At 38.7% G+C, this 22,128-nt stretch overlaps 1 protein-coding gene across 10 annotated transcripts in view; it reads left to right on the top strand.

Annotated features, from left to right (window-relative positions):
- Positions 1-21,504, top strand: part of LOC144953594 (uncharacterized) — a 194,153-nt gene extending 172,649 nt beyond the window's left edge. For all 10 annotated transcript variants that reach the window (XM_078884172.1, XM_078884205.1, XM_078884199.1 and 7 more), the window contains 13 exons: positions 842-972; positions 3,185-3,328; positions 7,570-7,820; positions 8,341-8,466; positions 8,657-8,774; positions 10,161-10,409; positions 11,453-11,529; positions 12,419-12,597; positions 13,156-13,214; positions 13,989-14,135; positions 15,385-15,449; positions 15,665-17,678; positions 18,196-21,504. In XM_078884172.1, coding sequence (XP_078740298.1) covers positions 842-972; positions 3,185-3,328; positions 7,570-7,820; positions 8,341-8,466; positions 8,657-8,774; positions 10,161-10,409; positions 11,453-11,529; positions 12,419-12,597; positions 13,156-13,214; positions 13,989-14,135; positions 15,385-15,449; positions 15,665-17,678; positions 18,196-18,299 — 3,664 coding nt within the window. In that variant the 3' untranslated portion in view covers positions 18,300-21,504. The remainder of the gene's footprint in view (positions 1-841; positions 973-3,184; positions 3,329-7,569; positions 7,821-8,340; positions 8,467-8,656; positions 8,775-10,160; positions 10,410-11,452; positions 11,530-12,418; positions 12,598-13,155; positions 13,215-13,988; positions 14,136-15,384; positions 15,450-15,664; positions 17,679-18,195) is intronic.
- Positions 21,505-22,128: the final 624 nt, after the last annotated feature.

The following is a 22,128-nucleotide window of genomic DNA, read 5'->3' as shown; positions in this document are numbered from 1 at the left end:
GCATGTACAATTATCACAAATCTAATGTGGACCAAGATTATTAACTTGATACAATTTTATATCTGCAGCAGGCCATATTTAAGCCCCTATTTGGATTTGGTCTTTGGCCCATAGTTTGGTAGTTTGGACAACTCTGATTGACACATTTGGAATTCCAATGTATGTTCTGCTGCATGCACAACACACAAAAGAAACGTTCTCCAAGCAGCATTCGTTCTGCATGCACGTGTTGTGCACAATATGTCACTTAACAGGTGTATTGTGGAATGCACGTCATGGGTGCATATTGCAGGTGAATGTTCATCTGATATTTTTTTTAAGCAGGCAGATTAAAAACCACTGCAAAAAGCTGTTAATCGTTTTTTTTGTTAATATTTGTTCTTGTAAATTAGCTGACGTTTAGTCCATATGTAAACAACATATCCTAGCAATGAAAAGTATATAGTGTTATCAATATTTGTTGTTGTAAAAATATTATATTGGTATTCATGTTCTTAGGAGAACACAACTATTACTCAGTGCCGTAATGTATATTGTTAATGCTTGTTTACCCAATAAAGCCTTGCTGAGTTTCATGACTCTGTTTCCAGAAGGGTCCTGCTAGTGTTTGCAGTAGGGGATGAAGATTCTCATGTATTTTCCAACTGCATATAAACATACAATTATAACTCTATTGGCTCACACATTTAAGTCGGAATAATACAGGTCGGGTAGAGCATATACAAATCCATATGTACAATACACACACGATTTATAACAAGTAATGAAGTAATTCATGAACAGGTCCATCTGAACTGTAATTTGTAAAAAAAATTATGATACTGTTTTTACCCGATTACAGCGGGTATGCGGATATGGATAAGATGGATAAAGGTGTTCACACGCTTCTTGGGAACATGTCCCAGTCCATTGACTCCCTCGTCCTGGCACACCAGAACATTGGTGTCTCCATGGAGTCTTTGACGGATGAAGGTGAGATATTTTAGCTCTTTCATTTGTTTATTTTACATGTATATATGTAGTGGGTTTGTAGGGAGACTCAGTCTTCGTAGGAGGCAACACGTATTTATTATAACAACAATAACTCTAGGTCCCTAACATGAAGGGGTAATGGCCCCTTCTACCCACAACCTAAGGAGGTACGGCCTCTGGGCTATCGTGCCCTAACCACTGAGCTAATCACTCTGAGCCCTCTGCCTAGCGGGACCTAGGGGAGGCTGACCCGACCCAGCCAAGGTCCTCAGGTCTCACCCGCTGGCTCACACAGACCCGGCCCTGAGAAGAGGGCGTCGGGTTGGGGGATCCTCAGGGTCCTAGCCTATTGAGCGCTGGACTCACTGAGCCCCGGCCCTTATAAGGACGGCGGGACTTGGGGTCCAGGGTCCTATCTTCAGGTGGCTTCTGGGTCTTCGGCTTGAGGCGAACTGAGCTCAGCTGCTCTGGGGTCCATCTTTTATGGGGCTCCCAGGGTCACCCCGTTCCTGGCCACGCCCACCATCTGGAACCTTCTCAAGGGACCTGGATTATTGCGCAACCCCCCCCAGCCCCCCACCCGGGGCCCTGGGGTGTCCCCCTCCGGTTCTCAACCGTCCCCCCCCTCCCGGGATGCCTGAACCACGAGTCCTGCTTAGCACAGGCCGGACTCGCTATTGCCCCCTGTTGGCCCCTGACTGGAAGTACCTGCTCAACCAAAGTGGTGGCGGTGTATTACGCCCAACAATTACCCAGCACATTAATTTGAGATTATCTAACCAGCAAATACACAGATATACACATGTAAATATGCTATCTTTTGAATTTGTATAATGTAGAATAATTGTACTTTAAATTGTTAAACGGCTAAAGAGATTCTACAGAATCCATGTCAGTTTAAGGACTAATAATCACAGCCACAAAAAAGCCATCCTTCAACTGTGCAGATTACCGGTCTCTCAATCTATAGTATATGTGCATATATTAATTCACCACAATTACACTTGACTGAATTAGGTCCAGACTATTTTCTTACTTGCTTTGCTAAATTACTGGTAATGGAGCAAAGGCAATTAAAGTTGATGACAAACATATTCTCCTAAGCCTCCCGAAGAAAGTAAACATGTCTTCACAATGGGCCCTAACTTAGCTTAACAGGATTTTTATAAGTTATTTACCGAGTCTCAAGACTCATTCTCTAACAGTCATTATTTGGGATATTTGGTTGTTGCATTGAGACTTGTAAAACTTAAGAGTCTGTTTTAACTTGTATTTCTTACGGCCAAAACGCAGGATCTCGGCAGTGATATGATTCGGTTGTGTGACAGGCATTAGACCTGCTTGACATGAACAATTAAATAATACAAATATAACTGTGAAATAGAAATATTAAATTTTACAAAATATCAGAACATTAAAGTCTGCAAACAAAGAGTAAAGTAGAAAAAAGTTAAATGTGTAAAATAGTTCATGACGAAGAAATGTGTAGGAATTCAGATTAGTATACATTTTAGGGCACATTTTCAGTATTTGTTGTAACACTTATTGAATCATCCAGGATAGATTGTTAGGTTGAGGGTATATGAAGACATTTAAAGCTCCTCAAAGATTGTTTAAATAAAATAAGGTGGCAGACGACTATATGGGTACTCGAGATGAGGTGTTTTGGCACAATTTAAGCTGTAATTTATAAGTTTGATCTACTTTGTGTAAATGTTATAGTGTTATGAATGAGATTTTCCACGATTGCAGCAACATTTCTGAGAATTTGAAGTGTTTGCAAGGCACATATTATACCTGTTTTACCTTCAATTGCAAAGGGTGATAATTGTTAACCTATAAAAAAATATTTGCGTTTTTGTATATATTTTAAAGTGATTTGTTTACTTTTCCTATAATTTGCACTCCAATTGTGTTTGGATTTTCTTTTCATTGCCACATTCTGAGCCGCCCCTGCTGGGCATCTGGGAAAAAGAGCTTGAATTGCACATCGGATTCCTCCAGTGTAAATAAATATTCTGATTCTATGTTTTATATATGTTTGAAAATCTTTTGATGACATCTGTTCAAGGAAGTGGTTTCAAAAGCAGGCTTTTATGCTTATGAATGTGAAAGTGAACTGTGGATCTCTCACTCCGACTATATGAGCCTATGGAAAATGCTGAGAGATTTCTAATTCGTCGCGCTTTTTTTTTTCCCTGGACTGGCGCAGGAGATATGCACTTGACAAATTTAATGTACGACTTTGAGATGGAACAGAAGCTATTTGAAGCTGAGTCATGGAGTGTGGCCATGGAGGAGAAGTTTGTCAAGAAGCAGAAGAAGGATATTGTCAGGAGGCAAGAAGTAATTTATGGTAAGGCAAAAGAGGAGTGCATAATACACACGTGGATAATGATCTGACACAATGGGGTTTAGTGCTAATAAAAACAAAATACATCCTTTTGTCAATACACTGCTTGATAAAGGCCCCTCCCTACAGCTTATAAATTGTATGGTTGTTTGTTGAACTTCTCTTGTCCCTTTTGTAGCCAATATATATTATTTGACTATACCTCACCACATTGTGGGCAGTGTGCCCAGGAATTGAACCCATATCACCAGGTTCATAGCACAATCTGTTAACCAATGTACCAGCAGTCCCCCCCCTCCCAGTGCCCTTGAGACCCAAAGAAACTTGGTTCAACCCTGAGTAAAGATTTCTGCAGTTTAACATAATGTTTTATAGATATAGTACGTGTAAATAGCTTTTTTCAACTGCTGTAAATGTCACATGGGACCTTTCCTGCCAGTATTAAAATATAACAACAGGTTTTACCCTTTTTGGCAATAAAACAGGCGCCAAGATGTTAAAACATCAAACAGAAACCTTATTCAAGGAATCCTGTTTGCATAAACCACACGTACCTGTGGTGAACATGCAAACAAAAAACATGCTCTGATAATTATATATGCATTGTTATATGCATAATATATGTGTAGTGAGTTCAGCTGAGTCGCAGACTTACTCTTTGGAGGCAGCACATTTATTAACACCACCACACAGGGTAACTACTGCCCCTTTATAGAATAACAACCTATGGTGGTGATCACCAGGCTAACTACACTAATTACACCGTAACTAACTACAACGGACCCCCCGCTTGGGTCCCAGTCCACGTGTTGGAGACTATGTAGGACATAGAACGTAGACTAAGGTTTCTTCAGGATGAACAACAGCGCCGGTCCCTCTGGGGGACCCGGTTTTTATCCTCTGTGGCGTGGCTGGCTCTGCCCTTGGCCACGACCACCTTCCAGAATCCTCGAGCAAAATCTCGACCCTGACTGCGGTGGTTGGTTGGCCTCCAAAGTCTCATATTAGTCTGTTCCCGAGGACCGCCATGAACAATTAATATTTTTGCGATAAGAGAGTAACAAATTAAAAATTCAAGTTAAATTGGTATTCATTTTGAATAGCAGAATGATTGAGGTATCATTTCATAATTGCTATATTTTATTTGTGTGTAATCATTTAGTGAATTCGTCTGCTTATTTTGTTCCAACAATTGGCATTCTTTTAAATCCACGGTTATACCATTGAGTCCATAATGTGAAGGGCAGAGTTTTTATCTTTGTGTGTGACATCTGCAACATCATCCTCTTTGTCTAAGAGACGGCCTCATTGCTGGGCTATATGCCTTTTGGCTGTAGATATGTTAAATCTTTAAAAACGGCTTCAAACAAATGTTCATGCCATGTAAATACCATTTCCAATTTATTATGAATAACATTCCACTCGTTTAGCAATTGTAACAATACTATCATAGAGTTAGGAAAAATACCTGTAGATGGCAGCATTGATTCGAGGAACACATTTTTACCAAGGTACAAAGCCTAATATATGAGAAGTGCTGACATGTATACTTAAGGTGGTGACATGACAATCCTGTTGAGATACTCGGCCACCAAGCAGTGACCCTCAGCCGCCAGGTCACAAGTCGTTCTTAGGGGATCAAGGTTCCTCAAAATATAATAAAAATTGTATTTCTAAATCACTCTTCCATATGAGCTCATGGACGCTTTCCTCCCTCTTCTGCAAATCATTGATAGTTTTAATGTCTTTCACGTCAATGTGGCTTGTTGGTTTAAAAAATTGTCTGTCATGATTGATTTTCATAAGATGACTTTGCAAAGTTGCTACTTTTATGGCTGCGATATATAATTTAAAGGTACATAAGTAGTTAACGCGTGTGTAAGAGAGTTGAATCAAACAGGACGTAACCTTTGCTCCTAGGCTAAGGGCCTTCAAAGAGACGATCTTTCATAGTAGTATTTGATTAAATACGTAAATTGTATCTCATTGGCACATTGAGGCTTTATAATCCAATGCTACTGGTACACTAATTGTATGAGCAGGAGCCATTCGTGATTATTTTCAATGGTATATATAATTTAACATTATATTCTGCATTGTAACGTTTTGCTCCATTCTAAGTAAAAAGGAGCCAACAAGAATAGGATTGAAGGGTGTTGAGTTCTTTGAAAGGGAAATGCATGAAACCTTGCCTCGTCTTATAGTCTTAGCCATATTAATTGTATTTCCCGGAGCAAGGGGTGGCACTGAAGGGTAATGGCTATGATGTGGAAGTAAATGTGTCACGTGTCTGAGTGTAACAGATTGAATAAGGGTTATGTTTGCATGTGAGCCCAGTGTAGAGTAATGGCCCGGGAAGAGGGAGAGTCATGTGACATGTTTACGAGTGTATAAGGGGGGGGGGAGTTAATTGCACGTCACATGCACAATACTTGTGACTCAGACGGACCTGCCTTGTAATCACATTTCTCTTGAAAATGTGTACCTGTTCTGTTTGTATTATACATTTGTGGTAAATTTGATTGTGTAAATATTGATATGGCTAATTACACAATCTAACCTCTCTTATCTTGTTCTATACAAATACAATTATTTGCCAAGGCTGGGGAGATCTATATTCAGTGAATGATCAATGATTTCCAGAGAAGTTTAATGGTGGATAAAAACAAACGGAAGCATCATCACCTAAGTTCAAATAATGTTGCGTGGACAAGGGCGTTCACTTGCTTTATATGATAAAATACTGTCATTATTACCACCAAATGCAACGTCATGAACTATAAAGCGGGTTCTGGGGCTTCTTGGTGTGCCTCATCATCGAATGTGTAATAAATGACATGTTGTGGCTTGGGTGTCAAATGTTTTGGCAGACATCTCAATATTAAGCATTAGATTGCCACATGGAATGAACACAAATATCCCACGAGTTAATTATGGCATTCGATGACCATCTGCTCCTTGTATGAGCTTCAATTCACCTATGACACAGCTTGAGAGCATCATCACCAGGAAGTGCAGGACCTCCAGTGTTCACGATCGTGAATCATGGGAGTGGAGTGGTCAAGCAGTGGCTAGCACACTGCGCTATCAATCCAGTAACCTGAGTTTAATTCCGGACGGCGGCTAACGTCTTTGTGGGAGATATCTGATCTGGTTCCTGGATTTCCCCCCTCACCATCGAACATGGTATGGGGAGACCTTGATCCAGCAGTGGATTGAGAAAGGGCTGTAAAAATATCAACTTTTACCCATGAAAATAAAAGATATGGCGAGTAAGCACTCTATAACCAGTTGACATTTGACCATTTTTACTTGTATATATTGTATACGCAAGCATTGTTTAGCAGTCCGCACACTAGACTTTGGGTCATTTTTATTAGTAAATAAGTCTTTCAGTCAATCATGCCTCGAGCAGATCATTCCAGTGGCTCCTGCAATGGAATATTTACCCCACTTCCTTAGTTGGCATGTGGGAGGAAACGTGGGAGGAAACATTCCACAGAGTAAGCTCAATATAATATAATTCAGCCCCCAATGTTCTGCAATGTCATCTACTGCCCACCTCATTGCTCTGACGGCAAGTTTACATGCATGATAATTTCAGTGCAACATACCAATTTCACCTCCAAAATGCTGAATTATGGGTTTGTGCCACCAATTTAAAGTTGTATTCCCAATTCACAGAGTTGTCTATAAAGTAATTTGGTACATTATGGACAACTTGAGTCATTTCATTATAGTTACGGCTCATAGATGTGTGTTTGTTGTGTATTTAATTTTGTATGCAAGTAATGAAATGGGATATATACCTTAAATTTGGATATCATACTTTTATTAAGTCCCTCACACCTATATACCTAAACAGATGTTGCCTATTTTCACAATTCTAAGTCCCATCTACATCGTATTGAATATTACAATGGAATATTTCTCGTCCCAGAGAGATAATTTCTCACGATATGACCCATTTTCTTAATGCTCCAGACAAAAGAGTTCATTTCACCTGGCCAGGGTGATAAATTATGGCTTTGTAAATGCATCACATGACATATTAGTAACTGCGATGCCCTCTCTATCTTCAGATTGCTCGATCGGTTTTCATTATTAAATCATGAGTGGCCACAGAAAAAACTATTGACCTCCATTCTCTGCTCCATAATGATAGAAGTAACACATACTGTTGTTGCCAATTTGCATGGTACTGTATATATTTAAATTACATTCATGGCTTTGTTTGGGAACAGAGCTGATACAGACGGAGATGAACTATGTGAGGACACTGCGTATCCTGTCCGAGGTGTACCGGAAAGGCCTTCAGAACGATGTGCAGCTAGATCAAGTTGTGGTGGATCGTATCTTCCCCCGGCTTGATGAGCTCAGTACATTTCACACGCAGTTCCTACACACCCTGTTGGCCCGTCAGAAGGACAGTCTGCAGCCAGACAGCCAGCAAAACTTTGTCATTCATCACATCGGAGACCTTCTGCTCGAACAGGTTTGTAATTTATCGCTTCAGAATTATTATCAGTTGAACTTTAAGTATCATTTGAAAGTATGTTCAATGTATGCAATCAGATGTTCAAGAATATAGCATGTTGTACAGACGTACATAGGTAATATATGACTACTGCAGTGGACCAATAACCTGGAAAATTTTCAATAAATACTCAGTGAGTATATGTGCCATAGTAAGTGAGATTTTGTTGAAGATTAACTTTGTTTGGTGCCACTGGTTGTACAGAAAACAGGATGATTTCCTTAAAAATCCGTCGCTTGCAAAGATAAATATCAAAAGTGTATTTGTAGCTGTAATTTGACTTAAGCTGTAATTTGTTATGCTCTGCTGTTCATAATGATGCATTCACATTTAATGGCGAGGAATTGATAGTGTTAAGGGATGTAAAAAATTGGAAGGTAATCTCAAAACAATGGTTTATGAGGACTTATATAGTGTATTGTGTTTGATTAATTGCAGTTTAGTAATCAGAAGAGTAAATTTTTGTGTTTTTGCACAGTTTACAGGTGATCTGGGTGGGAAGATGAAGGATTTGTATGGGGCCTTCTGCAGTAAACAGAGTGAGTCCGTCACTAATTTCAAGGAACTTCTGACCAAAGATAAGAAGATGCAGATTTTCGTGCGGGTACGTGCTGTCTTAGTGAAATTGAAAATCCACACGATACACACGAGTCACATGTATTGCATTTGAATAAACGTTGCTCATTTTACGTTTTGTAATTTTGTTTCAATTTCACATGGTTGATTATTGACCCTAGGACATGACAAAACTACTGTGAGCTGACATGTTTGGCTGGCGACTGTGCCCCATGCAGAAGCAGAGTAAGAATCCACAAGTGCGGCGGAAGGGCTTCCTGGAGTGCGTGCTTCTCGTTACGCAGCGAATCACCAAGTACCCTCCACTCCTCGATCGTATTCTCAAGTACACAAAAGGTGCATGACTTTACACGTCACGTGATGACATCGAGGTTTGCCGACTTTTCCCATTTCCAAAATAATATACAAGTTGGGGACGGGTTGGCGGGGAGTGAAATGATTCGTAAGTCATGGGCAGAAAATAAACAGACGAAAGTCATAGAGAAATCTGCGAGAGAAAAAAATCCCTTACAGAGTGCAAGTGTGCTCTGCTTTATGCATTGCTTCATGATGTGTCGTAGTGAATACATTTTATGGGGCATTGAGTGGACACTGTACGGCAAGGTTGAAAACCAGTAAATCTTATCATATGACCGGATGCTTGGCAACCCTGTTTGACAGAAGAAAATACTGAGATGCTGATATGTTACATTATAACCAGAACATCGCACAGGATACACTTTATTATTTAGAGGTGATGGTGTACATGGTTGATGGTTCAAGCCATAATCTAGTTGTTGCAGAAGAGCAAAGCCGGGGAAATAAATAACAAAGATGTGCATGTTAATATTTTGCCCCAGTTAAGTTTTAAGATTCCCTAATGTAACATTATTGCATTTTACAAAAGAGATCCTACAGTCAAAAATCCATCTGCATGGAGAAAATGTTTTTTAGTCCATTGTGCCTTACAGAGAGCACGTGTGCCCTGCTCTATCCATTGCCCCATGTCATGCTGTCATAGTTCATATTTGTCATGTGGCAAACGTGCAAACAAAGCAGACCCTGTGACATTGGGTGAAGACATGTGTGGTCATATGAAGAGGCCATATAGAAGGGGTACATGAAGCCGTAATTGCGTTGGACAATGTCGTACAGTCTCATTAGTTATGTGACTTGGTATGTACATGACACCCAGAGGCTTTGGAACGCCTTCCAGTTCAGAACGTTGCAGACTAAAATAAGTTTTCATCTTCCCTGTCGAGATATGTGGGAGAGAGTTGTCTGTGGATGAGGATGGAGGAAAGCATAGCAAGAAAAGAAATGTGTGGGGCGTTAGAGCAGTGTGGAGGAGATTACTTAGAATTAAAATTATGGACAACTGAAGTACTATTATTCCAGCATTTGCTTGACACTTGCAAAGCTCTTTCTGGCTATGGTGATCCACAATATTGAAGGAGTGGTTGGTAGATTTGTGTGACACAGCCACTTAGAGGGCAATTAAGTGCCTGGAGGTACAGCATGGCCGGTAAGTGGCTGTCCAGTCTGAGTGCTATCCCATTGCTCAAATTGAAATCGACCGAACAGGCATATACGTATTTAGGTACCCTGTCCGGTTTACCCCACATTCTTTGTGAGGTTTTACTTATATAAAATTTAGGAATTGAAGTTGTCATGCATTAAAAAAAATGTTTCATCTACTTCATATGTAATTTTTTTTTCTCCATGCCCTGTTTTGTCTCACAGAGGGCATCTCGGAGCATATGCACCTGACACGTGCAGTGTCCTCGCTTCGTGCCATCCTGAGCAATGTGGATGAGCAGGTCAGCCAATACCGCAAGCAGCAGCGCCTAGAGGAGCTGGTTGGGCGCATCGAGGCCAAGGCGCACACAACCTTCAAGAGTGGCCTTCCCTTCAATCGCGATGACATGGTTGCCAAGGAGCTGATCCATGACGGACCACTAGTGGGAAAGATGGCTCCAGGCCGCACAAAAGGTACGCTGGCACTTCCTAACTTTGGGCTAGTAACTATGTGTCGATTCGCCGATTAAAAAGATATTTACTCTTAGGATAAATGCCTAGATTAAATTATTTGCATTCGTATATATAATTGGGTCATGCAAACCCTGCAACCACTATCGGCACCTCACTCACTCCAAGAGTAAAAGTGATGTGTATTTCACTCGGATTCACACCACATCACGAATTAATTGGGTTGCAAAGGGAGAGTTATTACAGAGGATTCCTGCTTTGTTACCAATCTGTGGTTGATTATTGTACGTTCTATCCATTATAATACGCCAGTTGTGGATCAAACAGATCTCGTATCATTTAAGGCAGTGCACAAAAAATCATTAAACAGTGGTTTGTAGTATATTGACAGCATGAAACTTTGAAAATGTTAAAATGTATTATTTTAGGCATTTTTACTTTGATGTTTACAATACTTTTGCAATTAATTTTCATATCAAAAATAATTCACAGTTAAACTTTTGTCACTGAAGAAGCGGTTCATCCCTTCCCAGAGGGGGTGATCAGACCAATTGTGGACAGGATTAATCACATATTAGATCGTTGGATTGTGTCTCTGTAATGCGTAGGTTGCTTAACATCATACTATATCTTAGTTTAATTTTCCTTTGGAATAACTTTTTTTTTCTCCAATTGAATTAATTTATTTCAAATATTGTTTTGTTTTTAGGTTTTATATGTCTAGGCAGTTACATTTGCTGTCTTTACTGTTGAACTGAGTTAACTGTAATCATTCTATTTCTATTGTAAAATTTGTATGATTTACAGTTTACATAAACTTAATTACATATTGGCTTGTATATATTTAAATGATTTGCATGTGTATAGTGACTTTGAGCGTTTGTTTTGAATATGATTTAATGCTTTTCATCAGTTTATTAAAAGCTATTCTGGAAAGGGTGCTATATAAATCCTAAATAGAATAGAATTCTTCTCAAATCTCCACAGCAAAGGAGTTGGGTTTTAAATGGTCGCTTGCCTAGTTAAAGTTATTGTGTCTTTTACAGATATCCATGCTGTGCTGCTGAAGGATTGCTTGATCTTCTTGCAAGAGAAAGACCAGAAATACGTCTTTGCGTCACTGGTACATACTGTTATAATGATGTTATTGTGTATGTGCGTACCAGTGGTCGATTCAACTCAATTTAGTACCTGGTTCAGTATGTAAACATCACCACTCGGAAACCAAAGCCGACCTGTCGTGGTGCTGGCCACCCACCCAATTGTGTGCCGTGCCGGCCTTCATAGGTGCTCACTAACAGCACTTGCCCCCAAAAGTCTTGTTAAGGCTATATGGGGGATCTTTATCTCTGACTATAAATGTGTTAATGGGGAGCAGTGGTTATTTAACACCATCATTCAGTGTTACATTCTTGGTCATGCTTATTTGCAGTCAAACATAATTAATAAAACTGGCTTGGGTCTTCTTGAGTTATCTGCCTAAATGGAGGTTCTTGGCCGCAAGCCTTCTCCATCCAGTATCAACTTGTGATTTTTTTTTATTTCCCAAAACGACTCTCTTTTATCTCATCTCATCTCATGGACCTCCACGAAGTACTCAACCTATATTGAGTGCTCAGAATTAGCACCTGGGAAGAAAACTTCTGAAATGGTGCTGGACCCACCATGCTCTCGTGTATAACCGTGCCATCCTTATATAAATATCACATCCATATGTTTGCATTAGAATATATATTAATTTTAACACAATAAATCTTGCTTTCTATAAATAGCTGTAACTTTGACATACGATATATATTATAGCTCAGCATAGTTAATTGCATCGTTAGCGTTTGATTCATTCTAATGAGCCACAAATTCATAGAAGTTGACCAAGTGAGCTGTGTTGCATGACGTAAAAATGTGCTCTGCGCGTGCGTATACAAAGTTTCCAGTACATGTGTGTCTACAACACCGGTGTTGGGGGGATATCCCTGTGAACTCGCCAAGATATTTTGCCGTTAACTGCACAGGATCAAATGCCAGCGGCCATCTCTCTCCAAAAGCTGCTCGTGCGGCCAATGGCAAACCAAAGCTGTGGGCTCTTCCTCATCAACACAACACCTCCAGAACCTCGGATGTTTGAGGTTTTTGCCAACAAGCGGGAAGTGAGAAACACGTGGTACACTCTGCTACGGCAGGCTGTTGATAGGTGAGAACGACTGAAAAGGCATGACACACGTTAGTAAAGGGCCATGTCTTTGACAAAAAGAATACTGGCACAACACCAGCGTTAGGTGTCTGGGTGGAAAGGGTAGTGGTTAAAAATACCTTTGTGCAGCATGATGCATTCTTAATACAGGTGTTTTTGGGTTGTATCACATTAAAACTGATGTATTCTCATGTATTCCAATGGACTGCAAGAAACGTGTTTTAGAACTTGCAATTGATGCTATGATACTGCCATCGTGTAATGGTTTATACACAGGACTTGCAATCTATAAGTCACCATTCGATCTCCTGCTGTGGAAGCTGAAACAACGGACAAGTTTCTTATATCCCTCGATCTGTCCACCGGCAGTATAAATGGGTACATCACAGTTAGTTGATCGGCAGGTCAATCAACCGATCAAATATCTGATCGGCATGGAAGAGAAGGCCAAATACCCTATAGTGAAGGCCCTTCAACCAACAATGGCATGAGCATTTGCAGGGCTGCAAATTTACCTTTTAACTTAAAAAACACATTACAATTAATGCTTTTTTTCAGGTGCACTTTGGAGAGTAAAAATGATAACGCAGAAATCATGCCACCAAAATACTTTCAAGGTAACGTTTGACGTAGTCAATTTTTTATGCACACTATACATGTTTCAGTTAAGCTTTAATGGTTAAACAACAAAATGATTTCTTACTCTTGACTGAAAATACATTTCCTTATCCACATCAACGAACATTGCAGAGCTACTGAAAAATATGCCATCTAACATTTCAGATAGTGGTCATTACCGTAAGTGAATTTATTAAGTTAATACACATCACCCCATTTCCCGTTGAGGTTATTAGTATTTGAATAAAACCCTTGTCCATCCTATTAACCATATTTACAACTCTCAATTGAAACTACAGGGTGTTCTAAAGGTTATCAACCATTTTTAAGAATTATAATTGGACTTATTTTTAAGCTGTATAACTGAAATGTTGGGCACATTCCTTATATATTTGAGTTTATTTAAACCGTCAAGCTTTTACTAATCCTTGGCAGCACATAACTGAAGGATTGAAAAATATCACACTCAATATTTTTATGAACACTTGGGACTCTCTCAAATCTCAGGATGATCAGTGTGGACATGTAGAAGAATGGCACTCAAGATAATATCATCATGTTACTAAGTATATGTGTGTGCATGAACAGTTGTATTGACCTAACTCAAAATACTGACAATTCATTGATACCATTTGTGAACACCCTGTGTAAGGTCTTTGCAAGAAGTCCAATTGACCAACACATAAAATATATCGTCGGTACAGAAAACTAAATAAAAAATGAAATTGACGTAGGCTGCTGTGTATTACGTGTATGTCTGTATTTATTTGCAGGGAGCATGGAAAGCTTGGTGATGCAAGAGTGTGTGCCAGGCGAGAGGCCACGGTCTTGGGCGAAGGTGTCATCGCCAACTGAGGTCATGGATCACAGCCGTGTGAGGCTGTCCTCTGACTACGAGGCATTGAGGGGTAGAAATCCAGGTACTGGGCCTCTGCTGCTCTACATGCCACAAGCATCTTATCCAGACGATACTTTTATTATATATTAGCAGATCTATGCTGCTGTTGTTGCAAGTTAAAAGTGACATGTGCGTGTATATAACCGTAACATGAAATTGCTTCTGTACCACGTACTGTATACACAATACAAAAACATTAGAAGTGGAAGTGCATGAATTGAAAAGAAAACCAACTATCCATCCGTATATTGTATGCTGAACTTCTATCGCAACCATGCTTATTGGAGATCGTTAAAGCTTGTTCTATTAGAAACTATGCAGCACAGAAAACATTGGTCTCGTGCTCATCAGACTCATTTTAAAACCACATTTACAACAAAGCAACAATTAATAGTGTGTTTGCTTGTGTGTAAACAAATGATGTAACTTTTTTAAACATACCACCCTAACCCTGCCAATTGTTTGACCATTTGAGACTCGGTGATAAGTGCTTGTATAATGATGCCAGCCCTGGTCTGTTATGTTTTAAAGCTGGAAATGGCAAATGTTGACCTTTAATGTTGGCAAGAAATATTTATCTTACAAAAAACTTTTCTTTTTCTTTTATACTGCATATATCGCTACATAATACATCTTATCTGCCTATTCAGCTTATTCCACAAGTGCAGTTGCAACATGCTGAATATAACTTGACATCGTGTTCAAAAGCACTGGTCTTCCTTTGCTCTGTCGTGTTACTGACCTGAAAACATTTTATATTCACCTAATGTCAGCAAGCAAAGTCAATGAGCCACTATGGTTTCGTGATGTCATCCATTTATATTTATCGCAGAGGTGGTATGCACCGTCACGTTCTGTATGGCATGATGTAGAGTGCGTCATATCTCGATGTGCCAATAATTTCTCTGTCACCAATTTACCATGGACTGAATACATTTCATACTTAAAAGTCTAATTTTTACTGTTACAGAGGAAAATCTCCACCGTAGCTGCAACAGCATGGGAAAAATAAAATGTTTGTGCTGCTGACAACCTTGTCTTTTAATTTTGACTCTTAAAAGAATTTAATATGTCTCCGAGTTGATTGATGAGAGAGTTGTGGATAAGCGACGTAATGTATATACAATATATGCATTTAAATGCAGAACAAATTTTCCTCGGCCACATTGCCAAGATATGAGAAACTCAATTTGATGTAATCATGTATATTATATAGAATGTCTGTGTCCTATAAAAAAGTGTCCTAACAAAGTGTTTTATTCTCATTCTAGATCCAGTACCAACTGATACCAACACATACCTATCTAAGGCCATGGAAATTCTTGAATATGAAGAGGTAACGTTCCTGATTTATTCATAAAGTAATCCTTTCTTTGTAATTAGCTTTCTTCAGAACAGTTTTTAATAATTCTAGTGTGGTAAAAAAGTACCCATTGGTTCTTTATCAGCTTCAGTCAAAAACGAATAAACAATATCATCCTGTCCGATGATGTGTTCCATGCTTTGAACCTGACCTTGATCATCGATACTGTCTGTCGGTACCGTCTTTAGGATGTGGAGCTGATCGATACGTACGTTCGTGGACCAAGTGATGGTTCAAATGATGTTTTGGTGGAGTCAATGGAGGAGCTTTCAAACAAAATCAAGAAGGAGCTTCTCCTTGGAACCAGTAAGGATGCAACTTGGGAACAAGTAGCCCAGGAAGACCAAGAAACAGTTGCAGATTCAGCAGTTGAGGCCAAATTTAGAGAGGTGCCAAGTGACCCTGTATCTGATCACACTATACCATTACGCCCAACAGTAGATCAGAGCTCCCAAACGACTGATTCGGAAGAGACAAAGCAAGAAAATAGCTTCGATGTGTCTGAAGCATTGTTAAAAGAAAACTGGACTAAACTACAAAAAGAACAAAAAATACTTGATGAAGAAAAAGCAAAGGTTGAAGAAGAGAAAGTAAAACTGGCAAATAAATTAGAAAGATTGAGGCTGGAAGAGGCCAAAGTTGATCAGTTTGCTGTGGAACTGCAGGAGCAAAGGACATTGCTTGCTATTGAGAGGGAATGCATTCGGAATGAACGCACTGTGCTGGAGAACAAAATTGCCAAGTTGAAAGAGGACCCTTCCTGTAAGGTGATACACTTTCTGGAAAAGAAGGCACTTGAGAGTGACAATACCGGTTGGCAACAAGATCTGATGAAACTTATTAGTCGCCAATACAATCTCAAGGTGGTTACAAAAGATGAAGATACAGAAAGTGACATGGATAACGGCAAAGGTGCCGACAAAGAGGATAACAGTTCTATTATGATTGTTAATGTTGAAGAAAGTGAAGAAAAGCGTGAGGATGTCGATGTTGAAGAGGATACAGTGGACACATGGCAGAATGAGAATCGGACAGTAATAAGTAAAGATCCCTGTAAAGTAGAACCAGTAAGTGAACAAAAGTTGGAAGTGGATGAAGATGCAAAAGACATGTTTGAGATGGAATTTGCAGTAAATAAAGGAACGAGTTTGGAATCAAGTGACATACACAGAGTAGAAATAGCCATATTAAAAGAGGATGCTATTGAAAATGAAATGAAAGAAATTATTTTGGAAGGTGAAAGAGGCACTGCGTCTCAGCAACTTGAGTCAGAAGTAGAAAATGAAATAGAAAATAACACGATTGCCGATCTTTTGATATTAGAACAGGAAACAGAGCCAGTGTCAAATTTATTGCGGCATGTAAGTGAGAAGGTGGCTGAAGAAAATGAATGTGGAGATTCTGCAGAAATGTGTGCAGAAGATGCAGCAGAAACTGATTGTGATCTGACATTGTGTGCACAGGTAACAGAAGACACTACGAGTGAGGCTTTGTCAGCAGAGGTATTTGAGCTTGAAATTGATTCTTCAGTAAAAAAACAGCAAGTGACCAGAAGTACATTCCGCCCAGATGGCTTCTTAAAAAAGAGAAATTCAGAAAAACGTGGTAAAGGGTCACAGTCTAGTGATCAGACTGGTGATCAGCTAAATGAAGAGGAAGGGCAAATAAACAGAGATGCAGAAGAGCTGGAGACACACACGGAAGATCATAGTTTGCTCAATCCTGAGAAAGAATTGCTTCAGGATTTTGAGTCTTGTCAACCTCCTATGCCGGAAGCGCATTGTCAGCCTACGACAAAAGCTGAACTTGATATAATCGGCGACTCAACCTCTAACGTCATGCATGAAACTGTCACAGAAGACATCAGTGTGAACACTAAAGAGACAAAGGAAAATATGTCTGACTTTGAAACCATTGAGACAGACCAGGATGACGGGAATAATCAGTCGTCAGAAGCTTCAGAAAGTCTGGTAGTTGAAGAAAAAGGGTCTGATGTCGACAATTGTATGAGTCCGAGTAGAAACAAAGAAGCCACAGATTCAGCAGGAGTACGGCCAACAGACCAAGGTGATGAATCGAACATATCTGTGACTCTGAACCAAAGTGAACAAACAGAGCTTGAGCCTCGTGCTGTGGATATTTCACCAGTTGATGGTGATTTTGTACAAGGGTTGGTGGATCAGGATGGAATGAACTGTGCAGGTGAGCACACTGCTAGACATTTGTATTCTTACTTAAAAAACTAATTTTATATTGATATATGATCTTGTTGAGACAATTATGTTACTCTCTTGCACCGTCTTTTTTCCACGCGTAAATATTGCAGGAAACCACTTGGAATGTTGAATGTTTGCGACAAGTGCTGTTGCCAATGTCGTCATTGATATTGCTTACATTTAACCAGGTAGCCTTTTGTGACCAATATGATTCATAGTTGATTTGTTGGGTCTGATTTGTACGAATAAAATGCCAATGTGTGTCGGCATTCACGTTGCCTTCGAACTTCTAACAAAATTCGTTAGGCTCACGTCTTTGGCAAAAGCCCTTCTTTGGGCGAGAGGTCCATTCCATTGCCTGTGATATCGGTCCATTGCATTTGTGTAATTAAATGAATATATTTTAAACAATCGTGTGATACATGAAACAATGGGTGTATTATATATTGAGAGTGATGTTGAAAAGCATGATGTTAATTGCCCTTGTTGTCACCTGTTTTCAGATGCAGAAAGTCCAAGTGCAGATTGTGATTCAGTCGTCGCTGAACTGGCACAGAGTTTGGACCATCTTTCCCTCTTAGATTGTAGCCAACAGACATACCTTTAGAAAGATTGGCTGCTTGACAATGATATTGGGTTTCACAAGTTATATGCTTATAGTTCCAGCCTTATCCTATACCCATCTGTGCATTTTTATATTGACTTGCCATGTAACTTTCTACATCACATTCAACATATGTTATGGGGTGACTTATGTCAAGTCTGTTGACTACATTTGTTCTTTTGATGAACATGTATTTTTTAGAAATATGAATGATATATGTAAAAACTTTAAATCTTATTTTTAAATGCTGTACTATACACTTTCCATCATATGCCACTGTGGCAAGATGTTTTGAGTCCTAAAAAAATAATCAAATAATTTTGGTTACTCTATGGAATCAATTACAACTATAGCGGTGATAGACTTGTTGGTTTGCACTCGTAAGATGCACTTGTTTGTAAGAAATATGTATAAAAGACAAATATTAATGGTTCAAGCATAATATGTAAATCCATAGAAAAGTAATTACTTAAGGGGCTTTAGAAGTAATGGATAAATTGTACAAACACTAGATCAAATGTTTTGTTACATTTTACAGATTAGTGTGGAGTTGATTTATGGAAATGTTTTTTTTGCTTTTGAGGGTAATTGCAGACAACATCTCTATATTAGAACGATTACTGGTGTTGCACACATTATCTCCCATTTAAAATTAAGATTTTGTACAAACAGTATGAAATAGTAACGTGGACAAACAGCAATAATTAATGTATTATTGTTGATGGGACATAAGAGCCAGCTTGTGTTCTGGTACTGAAAATCACTTCAGTACCATTGCATTCTGTGTAATTGGATACTGTAATTGCTTGTGGTTTTGTATGTACATTGATAATTTCTGAGGTCTTGGACATGCATAATGTCCTGTACAAAACATGTATAAACGCCTTTTCATCCCATGTTTTATATTTTGTAAAAATGAAAAATGCTTTATATGACAAACCACTTTATTGTCTTTTTTAAGTATTTTTGTTGAATATTTATATAATTTTTTGCTTAATTTTTCTCACATACCAAGTAATTTTTCTGGGTAAAGTTTGAAACTATCAATCTGAAGTGTTTTGCAATTCTACACGTTCCTTTCGAGTTATAATTTCACAACATGAAACCATAACATTCTTAAGGATACACAGTGAATTAGCATAGGGTAAGTAATATATAAACGGATAATACAAAGCAATACAGCTTATCCAGTTTTATTAAATCTTATAGCTCAAAACAGATTTTCAGAGGATATTCTTTAAACCAATATTTCAAGACTATGCAGAGATCATTCAGTTACAATTCATTAATGACAACCGCTTTGTTAATGTAGGTCTTTCTGTACAAATATATGAGCTGTTGCGTGGCTACTGGTTTGTTGGATTATATTATATTTTATACGGAGTGTACACTGATGCCATTTTAATATACACCAACAGTATACCATCTTCCATTGAAACGTAACACTGAATTATATTCTATGCATTTCCAGAAATGGCGAGTTGGGATCATTGGCTCCAACGGGTAACTAACAATTACACGTGAACTTTAATCCAATTATCCAAAACATAACGACCATACATATGTTGCTTGCAGAGAAATAACTCATTTGGTGGAGCAGCAATACTCCATCATGTATCATGAACTTAAATCTGGCCAGGTCAACATCTTATCAATCTGAGCTCATTACAAATTATTACCATTTTTGAGGGAAACTCATACGTTGCAGTTCAACATACATAATGTGCCCTGACATGGAAACATCAGTTTCCCCGCATATGGCTTGGAGCCACAGTTAAGATGAGCATCACCAACATATCTCCATAACTTTGGGGTAATGTTGACTTCTAATACAGTGTCACTTAGCTATAGTTGCCAACTTAGTTTGATGATAAATGCAAAACCTTGCAGTAACAGTTATCAGGGATTACGTATAAACATCACACCAATGGAAAGTGTATCGAATCATTGCTGAGTTTTAGGTAAGAATTCGTTTTTACTCATTGATGGTGCTGTGCAATTGCCTCTGTGCTTTTTGGACTTTTCTCCGTGCGACTCCTTTTTTAAAGTTCAAGGACACTTCATCTCATATCTTCAGCCGATCAACTTTTATTTAAATTAATCTGACATTGGAGATTCAAAACTCAGGCAAAAATAAAAATACCAAATGAAAACATGATTTTGCACACATCACTATCTTAATGCTAATATTTTTAAAAGCTTGTCCAATATTTTCAACAGACCTGAAATTGTTTACATATGAAAACGTATTCAGTTAAAGCTAAACTTAAATTAATGTTTATATTACGTTAAAAGTCTAACAGATTTCATAATATTGTACAGTAAAACATGTATGATAATGTAATTCCCCTTTTCTAGTGACTATGCATGGTTTTCCTTATGATCCCGAATGACTTGATTTGAAGCTTTCGTGACTGCACGAATCTATACTCTGGTTCTTTCGGTAAAGTCACGTAGATAGAAAAAATAATAAAATAAAAGAATTCACAACGTTTCGGTCGCAACACAAGCGTCCCCACAAACCCTCCCCCCTCTCCCCTATAAACTCCCACAGCCAAACTCCCCCTCCCTTCCCTCTCCCCTCTCCCCTCCCGTGCCTATATAAAGCCACAACAGCAGATGATTTTTTCACACCTGAAAACGGACGCTTGTGTTGCGACCGAAGCGTCTTTTTATACTTGACTACCGAAAGAACCAGAGAGTATCCCTATTGACTGTTGATGCTGTTTAGACTTGTGGCACAAGGGGAATCGGCACTTTCCATACATAAAGAACTGTAACAAAGTAATTCCCTGCGGGCCAGGTAATACAAGTTCTGTCATTGAAATCCCACTCAAGTCGTTGAAGCTGTGTGGGTACATGTGTAAGGTCATGAAAATCCTAGTGTCCAATCATGGACGTTTCTGACGTTGATCTTGAGCAGTGCACGTGGTTATTCAACCACTTGAGTTGATTTTGGATTATTCCAAATCATTAAACAACGAAACTTGCCACTAATGTGTCATGCACTGTATGTAGTTATCAGCAATGTACGTATTCTATACGTACGTATTCTGTTAAATAACTGTACGTATTCTGTTAAATAACTGATCACTCGTGAAATATCCTCTGTTAAGTGCCTCTGTGCTCTTTCTCACAGACTCTTTGCTGTGTAACAAGTGAACATGGGTGTTCAAATAAAGTACATTTTGGAACGAAAAATAATCCTGCTACTTTTCCATGTACTTTGCACAGTATGTTCTGGTAATCGCAGCACTCATGAATGGCATAGTTGCAAGCTGGTTTAATTACGTAGACGTTACATTTTGTATTCTATTAAAGTGTTTACATATGTTACAGCAAACATTAAATATATTCATTGACATCGTTTTAAGAACGAAATATCTGTTTAAAAATTGACTTTATCGACATGTCCTCGTGAAGCACGTACACAATCCTAAAACAATGTCTGGCAATAGCCATTTTATCATGAGATAATGTCAAGAGTCATTGAGCAAAAGTTTAAACTTCCAATGAGGCAGGTTACATAAATGTGAAATGGAAAATAGATTACTTAATCTTGGTTTTGTATTAAAACTTCGGTCAAGTCTGTTGCAGTAGTTTATATTTCTTCACGTATAAATGGCTACTACTGTGTGCTATATAAAGGATACACTCATGGCAGCCTCACAGACGTGAAACTCACGTGTGGATATTGTTGAATAAAATGTAAAGTGATCCAATCATGCAGGAAAATATTCATAACTTACGTGGTCAAAGCTAATTAGAGTTCCTAAAAAAACTCATCCAAATGTGTTGCAGTCACCTCTGAGCACCCATTTAATCACATACC

The sequence above is a fragment of the Lampetra fluviatilis genome, chromosome 3 (genome assembly GCF_964198595.1).
Source record: "Lampetra fluviatilis chromosome 3, kcLamFluv1.1, whole genome shotgun sequence".
NCBI lineage: Eukaryota > Metazoa > Chordata > Hyperoartia > Petromyzontiformes > Petromyzontidae > Lampetra > Lampetra fluviatilis.
This window is presented reverse-complemented; position numbering and strand designations above follow the sequence as displayed.